The sequence below is a fragment of the Strigops habroptila genome (genome assembly GCF_004027225.2).
Source record: "Strigops habroptila isolate Jane chromosome 13 unlocalized genomic scaffold, bStrHab1.2.pri S16, whole genome shotgun sequence".
Taxonomy (NCBI): Eukaryota; Metazoa; Chordata; class Aves; order Psittaciformes; family Psittacidae; genus Strigops; species Strigops habroptila.
In genome coordinates, this window is record NW_022651054.1 from 10820236 (window position 1) to 10836611 (window position 16376).

Below are 16376 nucleotides of genomic sequence, written 5' to 3' on the forward strand. Positions count from 1 at the left end.
ACACAAAACACCAGAGTTCTCCTGCAGCCTGCTCCTCTGGGTGGCTTTGCTGCTTTAAATCCCTACCTGCGTGTGTCCTTTCAGGGGAAATCACGTCGTCGGAGCGCGCTGTGGTGTCTGTTTGCATCGAGACGTGCTGCAGCATGCATGTGTGAAATCGTTGTGCTGACATCTAAACCTACATAAGTAAAGCGAGCTCTGCCACCATCCACTTGATGGGAATCATTTCCAGCTTGCACACGTTCCCCTTGGCTTATCTGTGCTCAGTTTCTCTGACAGAAAAAGCACAGACTGTATTTTTTCTATCTTTTTTCTACAGGAAAATGAGTAACTTTGATAACTTTGAGGAGCTCTTTAAAACCAAAGGCCCCCAAAATACGAGCTTTACATTTCAATCTCCAAAGACTGTCTGTGCAGTTTCATGTTACTGTCGAAATGCCAAGAGAAACCACTCGAGCAGCGTATTCACAACAACTGTTAAGGGAGGGAAACGGCAAGTTTGGACAATTCCAAGCTTCGTTCTCAAAACCCCCTGTTACAACGTAAGACGCTGTTGTAAAAATGACCGTTTTCTCCCAAACAATCTGAGCTTTGATGAATTGTTACTTTGCCACCAACTAAGATTAGTCAAAGCTAATCCCAGCTGGATCGTGCAGTCCGAGGATTAGGAAAAACAGGTTTTGTCTGATGGAGCCAGGCAAGTGGTGAAGGTGATGGGAGCTGCTCACAGAACCGCGGTGCAGCCAGCTCAGCCACGGCCCCGAAATGAAACCAAGTGGCCCCATTATGAAGCAGTTCAATATCTCTGCATAGGAAGAACTACCTGTGGCACAGGCTGCTCCATCCCTGGCAGTGTTGAAGGCTAGGTTGGATGGGGCTTGGAGCAACCTGCTCTAGTGGAAGGTGTCCCTGCTTCCATACTGCGACACACAGTTAATATCTGTGTCATTCAATATTCACAGTTGAAAATCCCTGTTTTCCATCGCTCCCATTCCAAGAAGGAAAGTTTTGTCATTTTACAGGAGCTGCCTTTTCCCACCAACATTATTTGCCATTTCCTTTCCAGTCATTTCTTTCCTCCATAATTAATGTCTAATGATTCTCCACATATGCATTTAGCCAGAAAGCCAAAAGCGCCTCAGACAAAGCAAACAACTGCTCTGCAGCTTATCCGAGTGGTTCAAGCGCTCTGCTGATAACACAGGGCTAAAACAGGTAATGAAGAAGAAAGCTCCCAATACTTCTATAAAGAGACACTTCATTAAGGTAATTAAAGCGACCATTTAAAGGATTATTAACACACAAAAGAAATTATGCAACGGGCTTTGGGCAGACTCACCAGTATTTTATGGTGCCTTTAAGAAATGAAGTGGTTTAATAAGCTTTTGAAACAAAAAGACTCATTTCTTGGCGAAGGATGGAGCCTTTCCTACACCGGGGAATGGCATATTCAGGCTCTTTGTGATTATTTTGTGAGGAGAGTTGTTGTTCTTTGGGGTTTTTAATGGGCAACAAGTACTTCTACCGAGGTGGCAAATAACTGAATTAGCTGGTTAAATTGTGCTGGTTTAAAGCGATGTATTTGCCCCAAAGCGCCCACTGAAGTCACGCAGATCAGCGCTGGAACCACAGGGCACAGCAGTCACGGTCTCACCATTCCACTATGAAGGAAACAGCGAAGCCTTAAGCCTCTTAAAGATGTAGAAAACCCCTAGAGAGACGCTAGTTGATACTTCACAAACCACCACTTCTGAAGAAGGGCTTTCTCCCAACATCCTTCAGTGATTAATCACAGTCTTTATTTAAACCACAGGCAATCTAACACAGATATCACCAGTGCTAAAATCACCAGAGCAGAGCACGATGCAGCTTTCAGCTCCACTAGAGGAAACCAAAAGGCATCTGTAAGTTAAACACATTATGACATTGCCCTGAAAACCTTTCTCTAACTGTAATCCCTCAGGATTGCTGTTTTTTTTTCTAGGGGAAAATGCATTTTTGATGAACGCATGAAGAACAAAGCACCCACAACAGTGCTGAAGAGACGTGACACACTTCTCAAATCCCTTAATTAACTTAGGGAGCCTAAAGTGGTTTGCTATGAGCTCAGGTACTGCTCTAACCCCATCACGGTGGTTACAGTGACTCAACCCCCCTGGCACTGTGTGGATTTGCTTGTGCTGATAGAGAAGATGCCAAGGGATAAGCAAGAGACATCCAGGCTGCAAGAGTACAACTATTCCAAGCATTTTTACGAGTATCCCTCCTACATCTGTTGTTTCTCATGGATATATTCTGCTTTAAAGTGACTTCATTTGAATTATAACCTCATGAATAGTTCTGTTGTTTTGCTGCTTCCCCAGAAATCCTTTTCCACCCTCTTCTGTACCCATTCCTGATGTAACTCTCCATACACCTCTGCAGACACACCACGTAGCAGGCACTTCTGCAGGAGCACACAGCCCTTGGGAGGCGATGCGTTCACACTTCAGATGTGACTTCACCTCCATCTCCGGAGCTTTTGTGTTCTTTTATTAACTTATACATGTAACAAAGTGCACTCCTAAGGCTTGTTCTGTGGAGTCACTGTCGATTTGAGTCCTTCCAGAGCACACCATGAGTCTGATGCAAGACGCTGCAAGAACCACAAAGCCGTGATCGCAAACGGGAGAGCACAGCGTCATGGGGGTAAAAAAGATAACACAACCAACACCCAACAGCCACAAAACTGGACTTTAACTCTCTGCTGAAGGGCACTGAAAGCAGGATGCTCGCACGGCTGAGCGGCGGACCCTGCCTGCACTCAGCTCCCTGTGCCCTCAGGGCAGCCATTTTACCTCAGCGTGGCCGAGCTTCAGCCCTACCCTCACGCCTCCCGCCTGCCCGGGCAGCGACGCACGGCCCTGGGCACAGCGAGCGGGGACCGAGCGGGGACAGCGCGCACCGATGCCCGCACCAGCGCGGACGGACCCTCCGCCGCCATCGCCCCCGGGCCCCACCACAGCGGCACCCCCCCCCCCCCCCCCCGCGCACTGCATTGTGGGACACGCCCCGCGCCTTGGCGCCAAGCGCCGCCGCGGTGCATTGTGGGACACACCCTCCCCGGCCCCGGCCGGCACTTTTTGGCGCGGACGCCGCACCGGACGTGACGTCACACGCCCTGCCGCTGTAAAAGCCGCGGTCGGCCGTTGCGTTGCTCCCTCACCGCGGGCACCGGGAGCCTCTCGGGACAGCCCCGGGCCCGCTGCGGCCTCGCGCGGAGGAGCCGCGCCGCCAGCGCGCGTTGAGCTTCTCCGGAGGCAGCCGCTGAGGGGCGAGAAGAGAAGGGACTACTTTTCACCGGATCCGCGCCTGCGCAGTACGGAGGAGCGAGGGCGCGGCGGAAGACACCGGTCAGCGCTTCATTCGCCGCGAGCGCGGGAGGTGCTGCGTCCCGGGGTGAAATCACTGCGCGCAGTCGGAGCGTGAGGGGAGCCGCGGGCGCCATTTTGAAGCGGTTGTTGGGGGAGGCGGCGCGCTCGCTCCCGTGTGCCCGGCCCGGCCCCGCGCCCGCCGCCCGCCCGCTCCCTGCGCCCGGCCCTGCACCGCCGCAGCCATTGCCGACCTTGCCATGTCCGGAGGGGGCGTGATCCGCGGCCCAGCCGGCAACAACGACTGCCGCATCTACGTGGGGAACCTACCCCCCGACATCCGCACCAAGGACATCGAGGACGTCTTCTACAAGTACGGGGCCATCCGCGACATCGACCTCAAGAACCGCCGCGGGGGCCCGCCCTTCGCCTTCGTCGAGTTTGAGGACCCCAGGTGAGACACCCCCGCCACATCCCCCCCCACACGCCATGGGGCAGGGCGGCCCGGGCCCCCACCGCGGCCTGCCCGTGTGCGTGCCCCGCAGCGCCGGGCCTGGGGCGGGGGCAGCCGCCGCTCCCCGCCCGTGCGGCACCGGCTCCCTGCGCCGCGCTAACGGGCCCCGCGCCGTTGCGGTGCCGGGGGCCCGGGGAGGGGGGCGGCGGGCGGGCGGGTGGGGCGGGCGGGAAGCGGGAACAAAGGCGGGGGGGCGGTGCATGGGCAGGGCGGGGCGGGCGGCCGCGCTCACCGCCCCGTCCCGTCCCGCAGGGACGCGGAGGACGCCGTCTACGGGCGGGACGGCTACGATTACGATGGGTATCGCCTCCGCGTGGAGTTCCCTCGGAGCGGCCGGGGCACCGGCAGAGGCGGCGGCGGCGGCGGAGGGGGTGGAGCCCCCCGGGGCAGGTACGGCCCCCCGTCCCGGCGCTCGGAGTACAGAGTGATTGTCTCGGGTGAGTCATTGCTGTCTTTTTCTTAACCCCAGTGCTCCCCCCGGGGTCCTCCAGGCAGGCTTCCCAGCGAGAGGTGGTGCAGCTCCGAGTTGTTTCTTAAAAAGCATCACCTCATGTAGCCTGGGAGGAATGCTGTGCCCACGAGCAGCTCCTGAGGCACCCCGCCTGCTTCCTCAACAGCCTCTGTCGATTGCTCAAGCTGATGCTGTAGCTGTAAGAGGCGAGAGTACAACCTGGTTCTAAAGTAACTCCTTGTTTTTTATATAGGGCTGCCTCCAAGTGGAAGTTGGCAGGATTTAAAGGATCACATGCGTGAAGCAGGTGATGTATGTTATGCTGATGTTTTCCGAGATGGCACTGGTGTCGTGGAGTTTGTACGGAAGGAAGATATGACCTACGCTGTGCGAAAACTGGATAACACTAAATTTAGATCTCATGAGGTAGGTTTCATGCTTACTTTCTTTGGCCAGAATTGGATACAAGGGGCTTAACAGTAGGATTTGAAGGTAAGGAACGTGTGGTGTTTGTTGTTTATATACGAAGCGGCTGAGTAAGTCTGTGGTCAGTTTGTCAGGAGATAGACTTTAAAGCTTTGCTGTGTGTTTCCGTGCTGTTAGTAAACGATATCTGCAGTCTGTCAGCATGCCTAAAAAGATGGCCCTAAAGCCTAGACTTTTCAATCGAAAGTTCTGTCTATTCAATAGGGAGAAACTGCCTACATCCGTGTTAAAGTTGATGGCCCAAGAAGTCCAAGCTATGGAAGATCTCGGTCACGCAGCCGTAGTCGTAGCAGAAGCCGTAGTCGAAGCAACAGCAGAAGCCGCAGTTATTCCCCAAGAAGAAGCAGAGGATCTCCACGCTACTCTCCCCGCCACAGCAGATCCCGATCTCGTACATAAGCGATCACTAGCTCTGATCTTTTTGTAGAAGCCCATGTTGTACACAGTTTTCCTTTACTTAGTACAGTCTCTCATTATTCCTTTTTTTTTTAATTTTTAAATTCCAACTGTTTTACTCAAATTGGCTGAAGTGTTGAATTGCATTCTTGTGTAAAATCCCTAGTGAGTATTTGCTCCTTCACATCGACATTCCCCTCATGTCTTTGGTAAATTGTATTTTAATTGATGTCAGTCAGGATTGTTTCGGTTTAGTTTCTAGTTAAATACCAACATTCTTGGAGCTGTGGTATTGCTGTGTAAATGTCTCAGTGTTCAGCTATGGTTTATACGAGCTGGGGATGTTGGGATGTTTGTGGCTAACTTGTCTCTTCTGGGGGATCTTATATTTTATCTTGCCTTTTCGTGTGTCTTTCTGTAGACATATCTGAAGAGATGGATTAAGAATGCTTTGGATTAAAGGATTGTGGAGCACATGTCAATCATTTTAGGATTGTCAAAAGGAGGATTGAGGAGGATCAGATCAATAATGGAGGCAATGGTATGACTCCAAGTGCTATTGTCACAGATGAACTTGGCAGTATTGACCTTATACCGAGAGCCAGGCTAATGGAGCGCGTGCACCTCCGTGTCACGTCAGGCATGGTCTAGTTACCGCAGGCTACAATTGCTCTTTGCTTTAAAACTCTCTTTTGGGGGGGCAATTGTGGCTAAATACTTGCTTTTGTTATTCTCTAGTCCATTATTCCATTCTGGTTTTAGTTTGGTTTTTTTTTTTTTTTTAAAGGAATAAACTGGGTCGGGGTGGGAGTTTTGGTTTACTTTGTCACGCAGCATTTGGTTACAAGTGTTAAATGTTCTGTGGTAGTCGTGCACTTGTAGTAGATCAAAGGGTATCTTTCAATCGGAGTATAATATCAATACTGCTAAAATCTGCATGTCCTCTGTGTGACTGATACAGCGTTGCTATTGCATTTCTTAAAGTATCAGACTGAAAGCAAAAATACAACCAAACAACTTAGAAAACCAAGTGGGGAATAACTTAAAGTCTCAGCCCTGCCCCCTCAGACTAATTGTCAATTGACTCACCGATCCGTTTGCGAACTCCAGTTCCCGGTGTTCCCTTCCAGCCGGGAATGCTGTTGTAGCTCAGGCCTGCAGCAGGTGGATAGTGTTGGCAGTTAAAGCTCTTCCAGTTTCGTAGCCCATTTTTTGCGACCACAAAGCCGTGCGAGCGATGAGTATGTTGGCATTTTCAGTTGACATATTGTAAATATGACAAATGTTTCCTCCGAGTAGTAATTAACATTTCTAAGAAAGAATTATCTGAGCATCACCATTCACGAGTTTGTTTTGGGGAATTGATAGTTATTACTGTACATCTCTGTTAATTGATGGCAAACATAACTGATCATTCCCCAGAATCCTATTTTTTCATTACAGTATCTAACTTTTTGCCTCCTCTTTTTTGGTTTTGCTGGTTATAAAGGTTTGGATTGGAGAGGGCTCACTGGATCCCAATCCTTGGAGCTGGATCATTGGATTCAAATCATAATGTGGATAGGATAGGGAGGCTGAATTACAAGGATTCATGGAGCGGGATCAAATTACCAGGAACATAGGAGTGGATTCCTGCCCCAACCAAACCGCACTCGTGTGGAGTCTTTTTGTTATTCAACTCAATTGGCTATTCCAAAGATACCTTTTTTTTTTTCCTATTTTTGACGATGGGAGCCCTTAAGATGCACGATGGAGTTTTTTCCATGGTTTTTGGTAAAAGGAGCAAAGCGAGGACCTGGAGAGGTGCGTTGGAGCGATCTCCTTGGAAGGATTCAGCACAAGTAGATGGTAAACGCTAAAGGGGAAAAAGGGGGGTTTGTTTAAAACATTAAACCGAAGTCATTTCTCTAAATTTAACGACCAATTGGAGTTAAAGATTGAGCAGGTTTTCAATTGGCTTCTGCCTTTTCCTTTTCTTTAACAAATAAAATTTTTACAGAAACACACACCCGGGGGTTGTGGTTTGTTGCCAAGCCGAGGGCTCCACTCGCCGCCATGGCCCCGCTCGGCCACACAAAAGCCTTTTGTGCTCCACAGAGATGTAGTGTTCACAGGAAGCGCTGGTGTTTGAGCTGCTCCCAAAGAAAGGGCTCCGTTCCCTGGGAAATGGGTGGAATTTATTACAGAAGGGGGAAAGAAAGACTTCTCGCTGCTTAAAAGAGGATGTGTTAATATTCATGTTGCTAGTGATACTTGAGGGAAAATGGGAGGTTCAGCAGGGTCTGTGCTGGCTCTGCAGTCCTCTTGAGGATGAATGGGGTGGAAGTGGGGTGTGCAGACCTTCCCGGTGTCCATGGGCTTGGTGGCTGGAGGCAGCAAGTGAGGATGATGCAGGTTATGGAGGAGCCAGTGTAATCGGGTTGTAGTCACCCCCAGCATCCAGGCTGGGAACGTGGCTCCTTTCCTGTGTGGAGGTTCTCATTGCTTAGTAGGAAGTCCATCAAAATTCCTTTGGTTATCCAAGTCTTTGTCAAATTTGCAGGGAATTAAAGTGTCAGCGTGGAGCACAGGGGTTGTGTTTCTGCGCAGTGTAAGTGCAGTGCGTGGGGCAGTCCTGGGGAGCACAGGGTGGGTGGCTGGGTCACTGTTCAAGTTGGTACCTTGGGTTTGTGTGGCTGGGTTTTGGTAGCAGGGGTGGCTCCTGTGAGAAGCTGCTGGAAGCTTTCCCCATGTCTGATGGCACCAATGCCAGCCAGCTCCAAGATGGATCTGCCACTGACCAAGGCTGAGCCCTCAAGGATGGAGATAGCGCCTCCGGGATGATGTGTTTAAGAAGATGGAAAAACCCTGCACAACAGCAGCTGGAAAAGAGGAGTGAGAGGAACAGCCCTGCAGACACCAAGGTCAGTGCAGAAGGAGGTGCTCCAGGCACCAGAGCAGGGATTCCCTGCAGCCCGTGGAGGTCCAGGGTGGAGCAGGGCGATTCCCAAAGGAGGCTGTGACCCGGTGGGAAGCCTGTGCAGGAGCAGGCTCCTGGCGGGACCTGTGGTCCCATGGGGAGAAGAACCCACGCTGGAGCAGAGGATGAGTGTGAGGAGCCAAAGATGTGTGTATGAGATGTAGTCAAACAATCATGAACTGATGGCAAAGCCTGTGCCTGTGGGCAAGGTAAGAGTCACGCTACACAGAACAGACGTGGCTGTGGGACAATGCCGGGTGGGAAGAAAAGGGGAAGAGCCCTTGGGATGAGTGGGGTGGGAAGTGCGAAGGTGGGGTGGCTCCTGCCAGAGAGGTTTGTTTGCCAGGGTGTGGGAAGCAGGGGAGTGGAGTGGGCAGCCCGTGCTCGAGGGCACTTAGGTATGCACTGTTGGAGCAAGGAGAAGTTTGGCCTGAAAAATCCCAAACCCTTGTGTGGCCTGAGCTCAAGGAAGGTGAAATGGGAGCGGCGCTAAAGCGGAGGTTCAAGTGTGCTCAGGGAAACAAAACCTCTTCTTGCGCAAAAGGAAACCTGAAGAGTTTGGTTTGAATTGGAGTGGTGGTTGGAGAGGGTCTCTCTGGCTGCGTAGGGGTTGGGAAGAAAGAGAACTGCATGGGGTAGGAGGAGTGAAGAGTGAAGGAGGCTGAGACCCTCAGAGATGGAGGGGCCAAAGTCCCCTCTTTGAAATACAAGGGTCTGGGTTCTGACCCAGGGAGTCCAGTGGTTCTGAGGATAAAGAGCTAATTAATGTGCTGAGGCACTAATTTAAGGGTGGTCCAGCTGATTCCAAGGCACAGCAGTACCTGTACAAGCTCGGAAGTGGTTTGCAGCGTGGTAAGAAGCATCACCCCACGGAAAGGCCTTTCCTCCTTGGTGGGAGCACAGGAGGGCTGCGAGGAGGAGGAAGTAACACCAGTGTTTCTCCATGTTGGGATTTTGTGGACCACATCACCTTTGTGCAAAGCTTTTACCAGTGAGTTCTCAAAGACCTGGTGGGTTTGTACCCCTGCAAGGAGGCTGCCAGCCCTCCCTGCTGAGTGGGAATGCTGTGTTTTCATGTCACTTGGAAAAAGGAAGGGAATGGTGGAATGCTGGAGTTCCTTCTCATTTTGGCTTTCCACACTGAGGGAAGAGAGGTCAGGGTGCTGCAGCCGATCCGTGTCCCTGCTTTTAACCCAGCGGTGCTGGAGCAGCCCTGCCATTCCTGCACAGGGGAATCTGCCTTTTCCGATGGTCCTGCGCTTCCGATAGTGCCGCTTTGTTGGTACAACTGAGGGCAATTGTCCTCGCGGGGCTGCGTGGTCCCTCTGTCCTGCCCTTGCTCGACACAGCTGCCTGTTGGCAGCCCAGCACGATACTGCTGGCATTGTGCAGGCACTTTGGGAAGCGCAGTGGCGAGGGAGGGAATCTGTCCTCAGTCACACTGATGGCAGAGTGCTTAAAAACCTGACATAGAAATGGATGGAAAAGTTGTGGTTTCTCCCAGAAATCACGGTCTGGGGGGGGGGGGTGTTTTTTGGGGTTTTTGTGATGAACAGAAACTTCTGCTTTACAACAGCAGAGTCACTCATTGATCTGTTCGTGGCAGTCGAGGCTCGAGGTTTCTCACTCCTGACAACAGCAGGGAGTTTTTAGGTGTACAGCACAATTAGAGTAATTCCTAGATTGGCTGAAACCAGCTCCAGCTTTGGTAAGTGTAAGTGCAGAATGATCCTCGCTGCACCTGCACAGTGAAGAGCAGTTTATCTTGAATTGCAGTTGAAGCTATTTCAAATAGGTGAATTTTTAGGGGAAAAGAAACCATCAAATCAAGATTCCAGGAAGTTCCCTGTGTAACGAATGTTCCCTAAAATCCCTCTCCTACACTCCTGAAGAGGTGAGTGAGTCAGACTTGCAGAGCTTGATGTAACCAGCCACGCTGTGTGCTCCTTGAAGGGCACAGAGCCTCACCTGCCCCTTGGCTAGAATCATGGAATGGTTTGGGTTGGAAAGGACCTTTAAAGCTCATCCATTTCCAACCCCTGCCACGGGCAGGGACACCTTCCACTAGAGCAGGTTGCTCCAAGCCCCTGTGTCCAACCTGGCCTTGAACACTGCCAGGGATGGGGCAGCCACAGCTTCTCTGGGCACCCTGTGGCAGCACCCCACTCATGGGCAGCGTGAGGGTCCGGACTCAGCCTGTTCCTCATCCCTCCCCAGCAGAGCGCTGCGTGTGTGTGCAACAGTTGTAGGGCCATTAACATAATTTTATGCACTAATTTGTGTAATCATTAAAGAGCTGAGAAGGGCATTGTTCACATGAGTAATTACCTCTGTGTTCTAATAGCTCCAGTTCATCCCGTCAGTGAGTTTCATGTTTCTATGAGTCAGCCAAAGATCCGCACTTTGGGTATAACAGTGTTTTAAGCAATATCCCGGTTTCTCACATGACTCTGTTGCGCTCTGCGTAGTGGGTGACGTGATGGAGCTGATGAGCTTAGACCATGCAGATGGTTACCTGGGGACACAGGCCAGCGTGGATGCAGGGCTGGAACCAGGCTGAGAGAGCTGGGCTGGGGCAGCCTGGAGAAGAGAAGGCTCCTGAAGGGGAGACCTTAGACCAGCTCCAGTGCCTAAAGGGGCTCCAGGAAACCTGGAGAGGGGCTTTGGACAAGGGCCTGTAGGGACAGGACAAGGGGAATGGCTTTAACCTGCCAGAGGGGAGACTGAGATGAGCTCTTAGGCAGAAGTTCTTCCCTGTGAGGGTGCTGAGGCGCTGGCACAGGGTGCCCAGAAAAGCTGTGGCTGCCCCATCCCTGGTAGTGCCTTGTCTTCACAAGACAGAGCGTGAACTGGTCACAGTGTGCTCTGGTTAACCACCAGTGACCGGTTTTAGTAGTAATTCCTGTGGGTCCAAGCAGGGAACCATCGCTCCTGCCTTGCTGCCCTTCCCGCCATCTGCCCCTGCGCACGGGATGCACGGCATCAGGCACGTAGGGTCAGTGCATTTAGGGAAAAACACGGCCACGGAATTAGAGCAGCCGAGCCAGCAAGGAAATCCGGCCGCTAATCCCTGATCTTTCACTGACACACGGCAAAGCCCGGGCAAGCCGGCTGCCTCCCTGCTCCCAGCCACAGCTGGAACACACGGATAATGCTGCATTACCTTCCCTGCAGGGCTGCTGCGATTAATAGCGGAGAGGAGCTCGCAAATCCTTCGGGAACAGTAGGGATTAGTACCCGGCTGGATGGCCACGGTCCCCCCGGACCCGCTCGTGCCTTTGCCAGCACCGTGCCCCATTTTCCTTATTCTTTGTTATTTACTTTTTCCCGGGACCTGGGTGTTGGTTAATCTCATTTGGCAGCTATGGATCGTCTCCACAATAATCAATGGTTGTGCATTCGGCTGCATCGCTCAGCTGATCCCACAGGGATGAGCATCCAGCACCAGCGGGAGCCTCAGGCAGAGCATCCCTGCTCTGGAGGGGTGGTCGGAAAGCGCATGGCTCTGCACTGTGTTCCCAAGGGGAGACCCAAAATCCCTGGTGATACCCACTGGCAGCTCCTGTTCAGATGAATTTCATGGAATCCCCGACTGGTTTGTGTTGGAAGGGTCCTGAAAGCTCATCCAGCTCCACCCCCCTGCCACAGGCAGGGGCACCTTCCACTAGAGCAGGTTGCTCCAAGCCCCTGTGTCCAACCTGGCCTTGAACACTGCCAGGAATGGGGCAGCCACAGCTTCTCTGGGCAACCTGTGCCAGCACCTCAGCACCCTCACAGGGAAGAGCTTCTGCCTCAGAGCTCATCTCAATCTCCCCTCTGGCAGGTTAAAGCCATTCCCCTTGGCCTGTCCCTACAGGCCCTTGTCCAAAGCCCCTCTCCAGGTTTCCTGGAGCCCCTTTAGGCACTGGAGCTGCTCTAAGGTCTCCCCTTCAGGAGCCTTCTCTTCTCCAGGCTGCCCCAGCCCAGCTCTCTCAGCCTGGCTCCAGAGCAGAGCTGCTCCAGCCCTCGCAGCAGCTCCGGGGCCTCCTCTGAACTCGCTCCAGCAGCTCCACGTCCCTCTTATATCTGCATATCTCTAAAGCATATATGTGTATAAATTACATATATACGCACATACAAATTTATATGTATAAATCATATATATGCATAGAACTGAGTATTTGATGTTAAGTGTGGGCAATCCTCACTGCATGATGTCAGTGCCCTGCCACCGTGCACCCCTCTCTGTGTGCTAGGTGTCCCCAGTGTGTGCAGCCCCATTTCGGAGCACGGGCAGTCACTTTGCACATGCCTGGGGGCAGTGTCAATGCCAGCAGCTTCCCCTGTCCCCAGGGCAGCTCTTCCTCCCTGTTGCTGCAGCAAATGACAGCAGCTTCTTTGTGGGAAAAGAAGTTGTGGCGGAGATACCCAAAATAATAGCCAAGGGCAGCGGGTGCCGGAGCGTGGGGCAGCTCCGCTGCAAGGTGCCGAGCACAGATTAGCCCAAGTGCAGCCGAGGACAAGGAGGTGGGAAGAGATAAGGGCGCTCTCCCGGCGTGCTGCTAAACATAGCCGGGCTCGCTCCCGGTCCCGCGGTGCTCCGGCCGGAGCACCGAGCATCTCCCGTGGCCATGGGAGAAGGGACCCAGCGGTGCTGCGGGCTGTAAAAGCAGAGCTTGGGCTGCAGGAAAGCAGGAACCTGCCTGTCATGGGGCTGGTGTGAGATTCACAGGGATGGCAGAGATCAGGGAGGATGATGCTATCCCAGGGAAGCAGGAGTGTTTCCCATAGCGGGACAGCGGGTGCAGCAGGGAGGGAAATGTTCAGGACTGCACGGATCGGCCATGGCAGGGCTGGTTGGGATGGGAATGCTTTCACCAGGGAATGCTTGACAGCACGGAGCAGCTGTAACACTTTTCCTGCCTGGCTCTCCGGGAGCCCTGGGCTGGTGAGTGTGTGGTGGGAGCTGACACCCGGCTCCATATGGACCTGGGTGTCTCCCTGCTGCCTTTGGCATCACGCTGGATGTTCCCACATCCTTCCCTACTTCCTTTACACATGGCTGCAGCAGCAGCACCTCGAAGTTTGGTGCTAAAAACATGAAAACAGGGAGCGGAGCAGCGTTCTGCTTCGGAGGTTCCTTCCCTTTGATAGCTCCTTGCTGCTTTTCCGCGGATTGCCGTAGCGCCTTTCTGCGGTGATCCAGCCGAGCTGGCTGGTGATTTCCTGCATCCTATTTTCCTCTTCTGAAAAGTGGAGCGATCCTTCAGATGTGCTAATTACGGGAAGGGACGGCGCTCTCCGCAGCAGCAGCAGCAGTGCTCCCACCAAGCCCCAGGGCAGGCACATGTGGTGGCCCTGGCGTGGTGCAGGGCATCGGTGCTCAATGGCACAGGATGGAGGGTGGATGGGCAGCAGCAGGGGACGGCTGTGGGCAGCCATATGGCAAGAGCCTTCCCTTTCCCTCTGCATAGAAGCGGGTTCTCTGCTCCCACAGCACCTTCTGTCCGTGTTTGCTGCAGGTCAAGGATGCGCTCGTCCGGCGGGCGCTGGGCAGAGGGATGCGGTGGGATGCTCTTCGGAGGATGCTGAACCATCCCATGGCGTAGCTGGCACAGAACAGCCGTGCTGGCGGCTGAGCCTTCAATGCGTGCTTCCCGCTGACGTATGTTACTGTCTCTTTTTAGCTTCCCTAATCAGTTTGAGAGGGAAGTTGAAGCTGCAAAGAGAGACGCCAGAGAAGACACGAACTCGGGAAGCAGCTGAAGGGAAACTGCCTGCAGGGAGCACATTCTGTCGCTGCAGCTTATTTACACACTTGAGGGCTCTTCAGCCCCACGGAGCTGTGAAACCCACTCGGGGAGCAGAGACAAACAGAAAGGGGCTCCTCTGAAGCTGAAATATTTGACATTTTCTATTCTTGGCGATGCAAACACACGCTCAACGTAGAAATCAGAGCACGGTGTCAGAGGCAGGCAGGGGCTGGGAAGGTGCTGGGTGAGGAGGGTGCAGGGGTTCACATCCTGCCATGGGACCCAGCTCATCAGCTCCATAACCATGGGAGGTGTGCAGACAGCAGAAAGCACGTTATGACTTTATCACTCATGTCCCACTACAGCTCAGGAGGGGTCTGCAAGGATAATGGGATAAAACGGGTAGAGTTTTAGATGGTCCTTCCAGGGCTCCGGGGTGGAGGGGGGCTGCATCCTGCTGCCCTGCCCAGCAGCAACAGCTACTGGTGCCCATGCAAATGGGCACTGTACTAACAGTTTTGTGGCTGAGCACGGTGGAGGAAGCTGCTCCTCTCTGTACGAGTCGTGCCATGAAGTAGGTTTGACAATGAACCACGGGCATTGCTTCTTCAGGAGGTGGGGCACTGGGAGCAGGGGATACCCCGGCAGCATTCCCGACAACAGCATGGGAAGTGCTGAGGAAGAAAGGAAGGCAGGTTTCTGTTCAGAAAGGCACAAAAGAGCACTCTGGGGATGGTGTTAAATGGGCCACACGGTTCCTGGTGCCCTAGAAATTCCCTGTACCCGAGCGGCAGCGCTGCAGGGTGGCTGCTGATGCTATCGCTGTCCCAGCTCCGTGACTAAGGGAGCTGGAAGGTATAAATTAAACAACACAACACTTGGAGCCACCTGTGATGTGGGTTTGTCCAAAGCAGCGCTGCTTTAATTAAGATGGAGAGTTTACAAATCTAACCTTTTGTTTATTCTGCTTTGGGGCATATATAATGTAAATACGTGCTTTCAAACACTGCGGCTTTTTGTATTTCCAGTTATAATTCCGGGTAAAGGGAAGTTCGTCAGGTTTGGCATAGGCTTGCTCTTTATAAATAGAGCTCCTGCGAGCTCCTGCTCCCCCCCCGGGGGTTCTCTGCTTTGCTCCTAACACAGCTTCTCTCTCTGTGTTCACTGCCCTGTTGTGGGATGTGTTGGGGTGTGAGAGGGGCTGGGAGGGCTCAGCTGGATGCTATCAAAAGGAAAGTGGCTTCCAGCTCTGTTTCCCTCTCCTCCGACTCCGTAAGAAGGGTTTGAGTATCTCATTCTGTTCCTGTAGCCCCTCTTTGGTTGTAAACCCACAAGAACGTGGGGCTCAGCCTCCTACGTGCTCATCGGGATTTCTTCGATGACTCAGTGATACGCTCGGGTAGTTTTCTTAGCCTTTAATTGAAGTGAGTGCGAGCCCTCAACAAAGACCTCTCCCAGGTCTTCATTATAAGCATCAGCAAAAATAACTGACCAACAGGGAGAAAAATAACCAGGAGCAGCAGCGGTGTCCCCCCTCCACAGACACGGGTTCCTCCTGGCTGCCAATAACGGTGCTGGGGATGGGATAAAGGGCAGGAGAGGGGATGTGGTGGTGGGCAGCATCCAGGGGGGGATGCTGCGGTTGTCCCTGTGCCACAGTGGGAAGAGCCTCTCTCCGAGCAGCACAACCCCTCTGCGAGTGAGCTGTGAGCGGGGGCAGTGTGATCCCAGCAGGGCTGAGAGTGTGTTCCATGTGCAACCCCTCCTTCGACTCCTTTATTTGGGTTTGCTTTTCTGAATTCAGAGCTTCTGCAAAGCAAGGGTGATATTTGCACGTCTCCAGCGCTGCGCAACTGATGCATCAGCACAGAGGTCCACGTGGTGCAGACGGGGTGGTCAAAAGCAATCAGGCTCCACGTTCCCCAAGGGAAAAGAACCCGAGGGGGTCAGGCCACTCCAGGAAGACTCATACCCACAAACTTCCCTCTGGGAGCACACGGACAAGAAACCTTGTTATTATTCTTTTGAAGGCAAACAGATTTTGACGTAATCACTTGACCCTGGCGCTGGGGTTTCAAGGAAAACAGCTAGCAGATAGCCAGAAAGGCATGAAACGACCGCAAGCATCCCGAGCAGAACAGCGGCTCTATTGCAATGCTCTTGGAAAGTGAAGCAACGCTTGGGGCGGGCTGGGACCCCCAATGAGGTATCACAGTGGCGCAAGCACCGGCGTTACGCTGAGCTTTGGGACCTGCCTTTGCGTTATCGGTAACAGGAGATGAGACAAACCACCCAGCTCTCCTGTGAGGGAGGAAGTGTTGCAGGAGACCTCACCGACGTGAGCCGTGTTTAGCCCTGCTGCCTGGGGTCAGGCTGCGCGGAAGCCGGCAGAGCGGACACGGGTGGTTTTGGTGAAGCCGGCACCGAGGCCTCGGATGCAGCGGGGTCAGCGAGCTCAGGAGCGAATGGAGCTGGGGGGCGGAATGAA

The 16376-nt window shown here is 53.0% G+C and overlaps 1 protein-coding gene and 1 long non-coding RNA gene across 3 annotated transcripts; both read left to right on the forward strand.

Moving 5' to 3' along the window:
* Positions 1 to 806: 806 nt before the first annotated feature.
* LOC115601902 lies at positions 807 to 2331 on the forward strand. Its single transcript, XR_003989539.1, has 2 exons — positions 807 to 1904; positions 1985 to 2331. It is a non-coding gene; the product is annotated as an uncharacterized LOC115601902 (long non-coding RNA).
* An 819-nt stretch (positions 2332 to 3150) lies between these two features.
* On the forward strand, positions 3151 to 7203 carry SRSF1 (serine and arginine rich splicing factor 1). 2 transcript variants are annotated; one of them, XR_003989540.1, is made up of 5 exons: positions 3199 to 3804; positions 4117 to 4301; positions 4569 to 4741; positions 5006 to 5738; positions 6687 to 7203. XR_003989540.1 is itself a non-coding variant. In XM_030472433.1 (4 exons), exons 1-4 carry the CDS (start codon positions 3611 to 3613, stop codon positions 5198 to 5200), a joined length of 747 nt encoding a protein of 248 aa, XP_030328293.1. In that variant the 5' UTR covers positions 3151 to 3610; the 3' UTR covers positions 5201 to 7203. The 2 variants fall into 2 exon arrangements, 1 of the variants encoding a protein (XP_030328293.1); XM_030472433.1 differs by having other exon boundaries at positions 3151 to 3804; positions 5006 to 7203.
* Positions 7204 to 16376: the final 9173 nt, after the last annotated feature.